Source organism: Micromesistius poutassou (genome assembly GCF_964030765.1).
Source record: "Micromesistius poutassou genome assembly, contig: SCAFFOLD_2293, whole genome shotgun sequence".
NCBI classification, from domain to species: domain Eukaryota; kingdom Metazoa; phylum Chordata; class Actinopteri; order Gadiformes; family Gadidae; genus Micromesistius; species Micromesistius poutassou.
Genome location: NW_028178318.1, coordinates 22,382 through 32,262, shown reverse-complemented (window position 1 = coordinate 32,262; position 9,881 = coordinate 22,382). Strand labels below are relative to the sequence as shown.

Here is a 9,881-nt window from a genome sequence, read left to right as displayed (position 1 = left end):
CAGATATGTCCCATATATTGATCGTTGTGATAAATCGGTCATGATATTCGTAATAATTAATATATAATAAACAAAACACTACAGTACAGTCGGGTGAAAACCATGGGTAAAAACTACACAGAGAGGACCTCTTTTGATTGGTCGCAGTTCGGTGACGACTTTCGAATCGTTTAGATATCCTGCTGACAAAAGGGTAGATTGTTTTGAGAATGTAAACGAAATTCAGATGATAAGCATATCATTCCGTTAAAATTACAGATTGTGTGGTATGACTCTAAAATTAGCTTTCTGTTATATGGTTGACTTAGGAAGTTGAATAAATAACAACAGGCATTATACACGGGCACATTCCCGCTTGCTTTTCCGCCACAGTTTAAACGGAACTTCACAGGATTTGGCCATGTAAAAGTAAAGGACAATACAGCCTGTATATATTCTCCCCTCTATGGTTTCTTAAGCTACGCTGTATGTTACTGCTCATTTGTTATAGTTTTGAGATTTGTCACAATGTCTCTGCCTCCAGAGAAAGCTAGCGAACTGAAGAAAACCATTCACGATCATCTGATAAAGGTGAACAAGCGAATCTGACGTTATTAGGTATTTTGTGTCATGTATTGTAAAGTCCGTCTTCTTCCGAGAGTCCCGATACTGAATTGCAAGAGCTTGTAGTCATCTTAAGATGCATTGTGATGTAGTTTACTAATACATAAGTCAATAACCATGGTATAACGTGCTGGGTGCATGGCGATCAGATGGATGTCCATGGGAAGATTCGAAAGGTGCTGTCCGAGTCTCTGAAGGATGACCTGGGCTATGGACCGCATACTTTCTCCGAGGGGGATTTCCTCCAGGCTCTACAGCGCAGGGGGATCATAGACGATGTCATGAGAGACCTGCAGTTCAGTCAGGTGACCCACCAATAGGACAATTTGTTTGTTGTGTACTAGTAGTATCTTACTTGCTTACGAGACCAGAATATGAGATACATGTAGGCTATTTGAGTTGAGGATTAAATAATTATTAAGTAAAATACCTGTTGTCAGATACGTTTAATGCATTCATTGAGAAAGTATTTTAGATAGATAACCTTCAAACACCCCAAACATGTTGGCCCGCTTACTTTGTACTAACTATTATTTGATTTGGTAGAATATACAGCAAGAAACGGAGAGAAGCAGAAAGAAAGATTTTCCCCAGAAGTCTGGTTCTCATGTTGCTGACAAAAACACGGTGCCGTTGAATAGAAGTGAGACAATACACAACAACACCATAGCAAGCATCTCTGGTGTTATTTCTCGACTTCAATAATAAATTACTTTGTTCCTTTTCTTCTTCTTCACCCCCCTTTCAGTGGACATTGACTTGGCCCGGCGATACCTTCATCTCCAGGTTCTCGGTGGCAAGGCCTTTCTGGATCACCTGCAGGAACCAGAACCACTGCCCGGCCAGGTGTGTTCCACCTTTAGGCTCTACCTGCACTTCCGCAATCAGAGGTTCCAGTCGAAGCCGGTTCCTTGTGCCTGCGAGCCTGACCTGCAAGAGGGTTTCCTGTTGGAGGTCCACAGAGACGGAACCGGTGCGTGACTTCAGTTGGACTTCATTGAGATTGAATAATTATTGAGGGCAATGTAGTCAATCCACAATGTGTTTTTCCCTTTTCATATTTTGTATTTTAGGGGAAGGTAGCAGAATGGCAGATTGCACCACTATGCTGTCCATTTGTGACCCAGTACACTTGGTTCTGATAAAGATGGACACCTCCAATGAAACCACTCTGGTCTCCTCCTACTTCCTTGATTGGAGGAGTGTGCTCAGTGCTCCCAGTGGGAGGACCTGCTTCAGTGTGGAGCTACTGGGAGTGGGTGAGTGGGTGAACTGGAATGTACACTTAATAAGCTGAATGTTGCCAACATTCTTTTATTGTAATCATCGATCATGAGAAGGAAATCTATTGCCATGATAGCACTGCAGCGGGGCCATTAGCTGTCATCCTGGCTGGGGTCGGCTTGTAAGACCAGCCAGCTAGTAAGACTAACCGACCCCAGCAGATCAAATGATATAGATCAAAAAATATAATATAATATGCAAAATTCATATTTGCCAAATTCAATATAAATTCCATGTGTGTGTGTGTGTGTGTGTGAGAGAGCAGGAAGTGAGAGTAAAGTACCAGCCGGTGTTCTGACCATCAGTCTTGAGCTCTACCCTCCACTGATGGAGACTCTCAACATGGACATCATCACCACACAGGTCAGCAGGAGTTCCATCACCTGTCCATCTGAGTTGTTTGGTCTCCTAATCTTTCTCTATTCTCATACTCTGTAATGAAATGGCTTCAATTTTGAATGTATCACTCAAGATAGATCTTAGCTAAGCTATTGACCTACTTAAAACCTGGTGGAAATATTTGTTGGTTGTAATCAGTACATGTTGTATTTTCTTTTACAACTTACTTGGGACATATACATTTTTAGAAATAGTGTGTATTTTCTATGCAGAGTTAAAAGCAAGGTGGAGTGTTGCTGTTTAAGTTGTTTTACCCCTCATTTATAGCCCCTGTCATGACCATCTGACTTGTAACTCTTGTAACTCTTGTAACTGACTTGACTCTTGTCCAGCAATCGCTGGAGCGCCAAAGGACTGCGGAGAAGGAGAGGCTGTTCCTGGTCTATGCCAAGCAGTGGTGGAGGGAGTTTCTAGAGATCCGCTCTTCACACCAGTCCAAACTGGTCAAGATCTTCGCACAGGTGTGTGTGTGTGCACTTGTGAACTCGTATTTGCATACAAGAGATGTATTCCCAAACATGTCTCTGAGGGCCTTCCCTCTGATGCTCTTACTAGTCTGTTTGTTTAAGGGTGAGGCTTTTGGCTTTTCCTCTTTCTAGTATTTATTTTCTTTCACCATAGAGGTGATGTGATTTCAAAGCTGCAATGCAGGTTTTCGCTAGCCTCAAACGCACCTCTCATCCTGTGTGTGTGTGTGTGTGTGTGTGTGTGTGTGTGTGTGTGTGTGTGTGTGTGTGTGTGTGTGTGTGTGTGTGTGTGTGTGTGTGTGTGTGTGTGTGTGTGTGTGTGTGTCTTTAGGACGAGAACGGTGTCAACCGGCCGGTGTGCTCCTATGTGCGCGTGCTGCGGGCCGGCCGGCTGCTGGAGAGCCCTCGCCAGGCGGCACGCTTCGTCAGCCTTCTGGCAGACGAGAAGGCCCCCCTGGTGGGCGGGGGGGTGAAGCAGGAGCAGTGGTGCTCACTGCTGGCCTTCGTGTGTAGAGGCAAGGTAGGAGAGACCTGAACAAACAGACCCTCGGATTTGTTTATCTTTCTGCCCGCCTTGGTTTGTAAGTAGCCCTTGTGTAGAAGGCGTTTAGGGAATTGTGGGCAAAGCTAAAGTCAAAATTAACCGCAGTGAAAAAATGCACACAAATATGGACATCGAAGTTATGACGTGAGAGACCCTACACGTAATGATAGATTAAGATATATTTAACAGTTTTGTATGGAAGGAAAAGATTTTGCCAACACAGCACACCAGACACTAACTGATTCCATTCCACAACCACCCAGTCCTGATTTTCAAAACCGGAAATCTCGACAATATCTCGCAATCAAAACCGTGACTTTAGTGTAAACAAACGTGGATGACGACGGTCAGGAAGAACTAGCTTAGCTTTTGCAATTGTTTTTTCTGAAAACAGAGAGGGCCCGAAAAAAACACTTTTTACATACCCCACACACCACAGGATAATCTGTAGAACCATCAAGAAAAATCTGGATGTTGCTGACCCGAGTCGGGAGGGGGAAGCTGGCAGCTGGCACAATATCGGGCGAATCATCCTGTAGTGGGTACCCAGCATTGCCTGGATATGAATGGCTGTTCGTGTGGGAGGGCTCTAGCCTGGGAAAGGGAAAAGGTTTTCCACTGCATAGCCTACCCCGCAAATTATAAATTCTTGCTTTATTTTGACCTTATGATCGGACATATTTCATTTGGAATGTGTGAGGACTTATTGCTTTCCCTGGCTACTAAATATGGAAATATCGAATATAGTTGGACCACTGTATGAATTACATTCAGCGAAAGCCTTGCACATACCTCAACACACTAATGCATTTCCATGTCGTGGGCCAGATGTAGACCAGATCTAGACCACCACAGACCTGTGCTGAGCTGCAATGCTGATGCGTACAGAAACGCTGCCACCCAGCTGTGATCTTTGAGATTCATTCCAGGGAAAATTAATTTAGCTATGTCACTCCCCCGGCCCCCACCCTCTCTCCATATTAGCCCTTTCTGTGAAGCATCTATCATTCCCTCTTCCCCGTAATCCTGGCTGGCCAGCATCACACACAGCATCTCACACACGCACACACACGCGCACACACACGCAGTCTTTGTACCTCCACTCCAATCTCTCTCTCACACTCACTCACTCACTCACTCACCCACACACACACACACAATACAACATACAGATATGAAATGAGGGCTTTTATTATTACAAGCGGTTTCCAACCTATCCGCATCAGTCTGTCTCGCGCATGTGATCAAGGCTTACAGGACAGGGAGGACTGCTTGTGTGTGGGTGATGTACACAATGGTAGAGTCGGAGGGACTCCACAAGGATGACGCAGTGACTCAGGTTCTGTCACACGGAAGAAGTGGATCGTGAGAGATGGGATTTCTCCCTCTTAGCTGTGTTTCTGACTTGTCAAAAATATATTTTGATAATGGATAGGTTTATTAAATTGCATTTGATTATGAAAACAAGGGTCTTTTTTGTTAAATCTATAATATGTATGTATATATGTATATGTGTATATATATATATGTATGTATACACACACAGGTGTACAACCTTGCCATCTCCAGTGCAGAAGGAAAGTCCCCTGGTAACATATGTTGTGTGTGTGTTCCCTCCAGGGGGACTGTGAAGACCATGCCACTCTGCTGTGCAGCCTGCTGCTGGGCTTCGGTCTGGATGCATACGTGTGTGTGGGCACCAGGGCCAAGGGAGGCCCCCACACCTGGGTCCTGACCCGTGGGACTGACGGAAGCATCACCTTCTGGGAGAGCCTCACCGCACACAGGTGAGAGAGAGAGAGACACACACACACACACACACACTTCTCTGCTCTGTCTCCATCTCTTTTCATCCTTCCATCTACTCTTGTGCATGTGTGCTTGTGCGTGTGTGCGACGGAGGGCCTCACCAGACATGTGTCCTTTGCGTGTCAGATACCTGCACCAGGCTATAGACCCAGACGCCCCGCCCCTGGCCCCCCAGCCCAAGCCCTCATCCCCCTACCGCACGGTGGGCTGCGTCTTCAACCACCAGATCTTCCTGGCCAACTGCCAGCCCACGGACGCCGTGCCGCACTGCGTCTTTGACTTTCAGGTGTGTTGATGATGATGTGTTCCCTGTTCCCCACGGCCCTGACCCTACAGAAGTCCATAAAACTGCATGGATGCGTATACAATTTGAATGGCTGTGACGTTTGATTCAGGCAGACTCTCTAAGAACAACAAGAACATTTAACCAAAAAGTGTTAAGTTATTCAGTTTGAAGTATGAACAAGAATGCCTCACAACACTGTGTGTGTGGCCAAATGTGTAAAGGTAACGTGGTGGGCTCTCTCTATGGCTCCATGGTGACAGAATCCATCGCGGTGGAAGGCAATGAGCGAGGAGGCCCTGAGGTCGGTGTGTGCTCCGGGTTCCACCACCTCCCTGCCTCCCGTCCCTCCCCTCTGCGCCTCCTCCCTGGAGCCCGCCGCCGCTAGCAACCAACTGGAGCTGGAGATGCGCTTCCTGGTGGCGGAGCACCGCAAGGTGACGTCCTGTTACCTGAACTTAATGTGGTGAATCTTTCAGGAGATGATGGACCTTCTTCCGCCAATGATCTATTGATTCGCTGTTTAAGAAAATGGAATGGTTTAAAATAAGAGCCAGGCGTAAGTGCTCGGCAAGAAAACAATTGGGAGGTGAAATGGGCAGCTACCATAGGAATTATATTTATTGGTCAATTTAAATCCTTACTGTTGTGAGTGCCTGATTACTGAAACAAAGACTACAATAAAAGGATATAAGGATAGAAAATGGGATGATATAAGTCAACTTCTTTATCACCTTAGTTCGGGATGTATCGATAAGTAGATTAGTCCCATTTAGCGGCTCCTGACTGGTTTAAACTGAGTGTCATGTGACATTTTGGGGGGTGGTCATGTCATCTGCCCAGGACCTTGAAGTGGCCACGGTGTGGGACGACCACTTGTCCTACCTGCTGTCCTCAGCGCTGGCCGCCTACGAGATGGAGCGCTGCACCGGAGTCTCCTGCGGTAACGAGGAGTTCCAGGACGCGGTGAGGCGGGCGGTGCCCGACGGACACACCTTCAAGGGATTCCCCATCCACTTCCTGCACCGCAACGCACGCCGCGCCTTCGCCACCTGCCTCAGGTGAGCGGGAGGGGCCACTCGGCTCAGTATGGAAGTGGGAAATTGTTTCCTTACAGGCTCCACAGGGAAGATGTGGCTGTGGTCGAGAAGGAGAGCAGAAAAGAGTGGATTACACAGCCTAAAGTCGTCACGCCCCCCCTCTACTCCCTTCCTCCCTCCCTGAGTTCCTCTGCTTCAGTCAAGCACATTGACAGGCTTTGTGATTGACAGGCAGTATCAATTCATGCTTGGGCAGGAATGAGCCAAGAGCAGTCTAAAACCTATATTGGCTCCTAGTTGCACCATCAACTAGAAATAGATATTCTCAGAGAGCATTTCCCTCACCAACACATTTCTAATAAACTAAACTCGAGTCATAGCTCTCAAATCTTGCGTACAGCACCTTTTAATGTACTTGTCTGACAGGGTTATGGAAAGGGCACATAAATTGCTGACTTTGCAAAAACAACGATGATGTTGTAATGTCAATGTGCAGCACCAGTAGAGACATTGGAGTGTGAATCAAGCTGACAGTGAAGTAATTTAAAACTGAAGCAGAAGTGTTGCCAGAGTGATGCAACGGTTCCGAGAAAGGTCAGGTATTTGCTCATGATGTCACCATTCGCACACTCTTCTGAGCATCTTGCATCGCCATTTCAACCTGTAGGCATTTTTACACTGCCAATCTGGTTCAGTCGCGGCTTGCCACACCCAGCAATTTCACTGCCTTGCCTGTGTAAAACCGAGGGGGTAGAATCCCCCGTCGTCACGGAGCAGGTTTTGTTTTTGTTTGTTTTTTATGATTCAAGAGACTTGCATGTAAGAATGAGAATACATCTGAGTGTAGGCTACAAACGCGATTAACTATTTACAAGTGCAAAAACGCCAACATATTCTGACCACTTTTTTTATCCCAACAAAAGCCTCGTAAGGAAAGTTCCTCTGCGTCTTTCTTGTAGATCGCACCATCTTTCCTTGTCTTCGTTTAATGTGACTAAATCACCTTCTCTCACATGATCAGCAGCTTGCGGATTTCACTGTCTCTCCAGTTAGAACTACTCATGTTGATATCGCTGCATTGTCTCTCTCTGTCCCGCCTCTGGAACCGCGGAGCCGTCGCATTTACATCAGAATGAAACCGCCAATGTCCGGGAGGGTAAATTGGGGTGCTAGCTCAAGCAGGCGATTTACCGCGGCAGTGTAAACACGCGTACCATGCCGGGAAAAAGGCGTGCCTAAGACGGGCATATTTGGCAGTGTAAAAACCTTTTGTGTGGAATGGTGTTTTCCCTTTTTATAGGCTTGCATTTTTATGTTGTATTGGAAGTAGTGTGTTATATTTATATTTATCTTCTTCAGCATTGTGCTTTTATATTTATATATTAAAATGTACAATGTCATGATTTAGAGAATATATATATATATATATATATATAATTAGTCATGTGTAAAAGAGCACCACCTATTGGTGAACGTCGAGACTTCATTATGCTCATTTCACTCCCATTTTGTGTGCAGTGCAGATTTTTTCAAATAACACAGAATAAATCATGATATTGTACATTGTGAATAATGTTACCCCTTGCATCATCACATTAATTTCAACGCTATGTTTCGTCCCGGTGTGTTTTCATCCACACAGGTCCCAGTTCTGTGAGGAGATAGTGAGTTGCCGTGGCGACCATGTGAGGCTTGCGGTGCGCGTGCGAGTGTATGCCTACCCTGAGAATGCATGCGCGGTCTGGATCATGTTCGCCTGTAAATACCGCTGTGTACTCTGACCGATGTGGACTGTGGAATTCCCTCTCTCTGCTCTGCAGAAACACTGTCCACATCTAAAGAGAACATATTGCTTTCTACAATGTTTTTAGATTATATTTATATATTTATATTTTTTTAAATAAATAGATCCTTGCCAAAACTGATGAAATGCAGTTTGACTCGTGCTTTCAGATATGCAATCCTAAAGATCACGCATCGTTGCAGTTTCCAAAATGAAAACCCCTTCTGTTGCTGTCATTGCATTCCGCTTTTCTTCCTAAATGGTTTAGGACATTGGCCTTAAATGTTTTCAGTAATGGCACACGTAATGCGTCTACTGGTTCATTTTGCCGCTACTGTGTGGATTCATAGTTGAGTGGTTTATAACCGGAGAGCACAGACAAAAAATCTGCTGCAACAATGTCGTTAGACAAATAAAAAACGATCCTGGGAAGCTCGATATTTCCCTATGCCGAGGCCAAAATATTTTAAAGTGGCACGGGACAGCAAGTGCACAGTGGCTTCGCACTCATTGGCTGAAGTGCCCCTCTGGCCAAGAATAAGTGTAAAAGTTTTGTCTGTCAATACCGTTATTTATGTAAATGTGATTAATGATATCATTATTAGATCAAGTGCCCTTAGAAGAAGTGCCCTTTCACTTGACACTTGCATCCAGGAGTTGATGGAACAAATACAGATGTTGAGGAAGGGTGAGTCTTAAGTATCATCCCAGAGTGACTAATATAATTGCTAATGTGGTAAATGTTTATGCTCTGCAGTAAAACATTGTACTTATCCGAAAAAATCAAAATCAAATCAGATTATTAAATGCCTGCACTAAAACTATGACATTACTACTACTTTACTATGACATAGGATTATTTAAAAAATCAAATACAATTGTAGGTGCAAAAAATGATATTATCCTTGGGTGTGTCTAGTGTCTAATTCTATTATCCACCCCAAACCTGCATTAGTTTGGGGTGTTTTGGTGCCAAACCATGAAAGCTATTTTCCATAGGAAATGAATAGGAACTTTCACTGACTGAAAGCATGTTAGGAACCTTTGATGGTTGTCCGCCAAGACTGACTGAAAGCACGGCAGGAACCGCTGATGAACCCGAAATGAATATGTGAATATCTGTCGAATATCCAACAACAAACTTCACCACGGTCTACTTTACATGTATTTTACCGCAGAACGAGTCCACTGGTTTTGCTTATTGCAGAGCTTGAGTGCAGGGTTGTTTATACCAATTTTTTGTTTTAACTGGGGAATGAGGTGACCTTACTTGACCCTGACTCTAACCTCATTGTATAACGTTACACTTGGTGCTAGGCTGCACTTTTCCAACACCACTTGGATGCACTATACTATCATAGTCTTCTGGTCCAATATGAGCCTACTTTGACGTACTATACTAGACTAATCTGGTCCAACAGCACTTTGACATCTAATATGATGCTGTGATGTCTAAGCTTGTGCTCTGTTGATCCAACAGAGCGTTTATAGGTTGTGCCTATAAACATTAACAAATTTGGATCTTTTGAGAAAAAGGATAAGGTAAGTAGACAAATCACAGTGCAAGGCTTGTGTTGTGATTTGAGTATTGGCAGTGTGTCCTACACTACATCAATTGTTTGTTGGGTTTACAATCACCACCTACTGTGCAATGCAGAATTTGATTTAC

General features: G+C 44.6%; 1 protein-coding gene across 1 annotated transcript; it reads left to right on the top strand.

The window, feature by feature from the left end:
• The first annotated feature begins 410 nt into the window (after positions 1-410).
• On the top strand, positions 411-8,320 carry LOC311374621 (centrosomal protein of 76 kDa-like). Its single transcript, XM_084490422.1, has 13 exons — positions 411-570; positions 753-908; positions 1,150-1,246; positions 1,352-1,576; positions 1,677-1,862; positions 2,153-2,250; positions 2,619-2,747; positions 3,085-3,273; positions 4,918-5,084; positions 5,233-5,392; positions 5,653-5,826; positions 6,233-6,450; positions 8,072-8,320. The coding sequence occupies exons 1-13, from the start codon at positions 508-510 to the stop codon at positions 8,208-8,210; spliced, it is 2,001 nt and encodes a 666-aa protein (XP_084346548.1). The 5' UTR covers positions 411-507; the 3' UTR covers positions 8,211-8,320.
• The last annotated feature ends 1,561 nt before the right edge of the window (positions 8,321-9,881 follow it).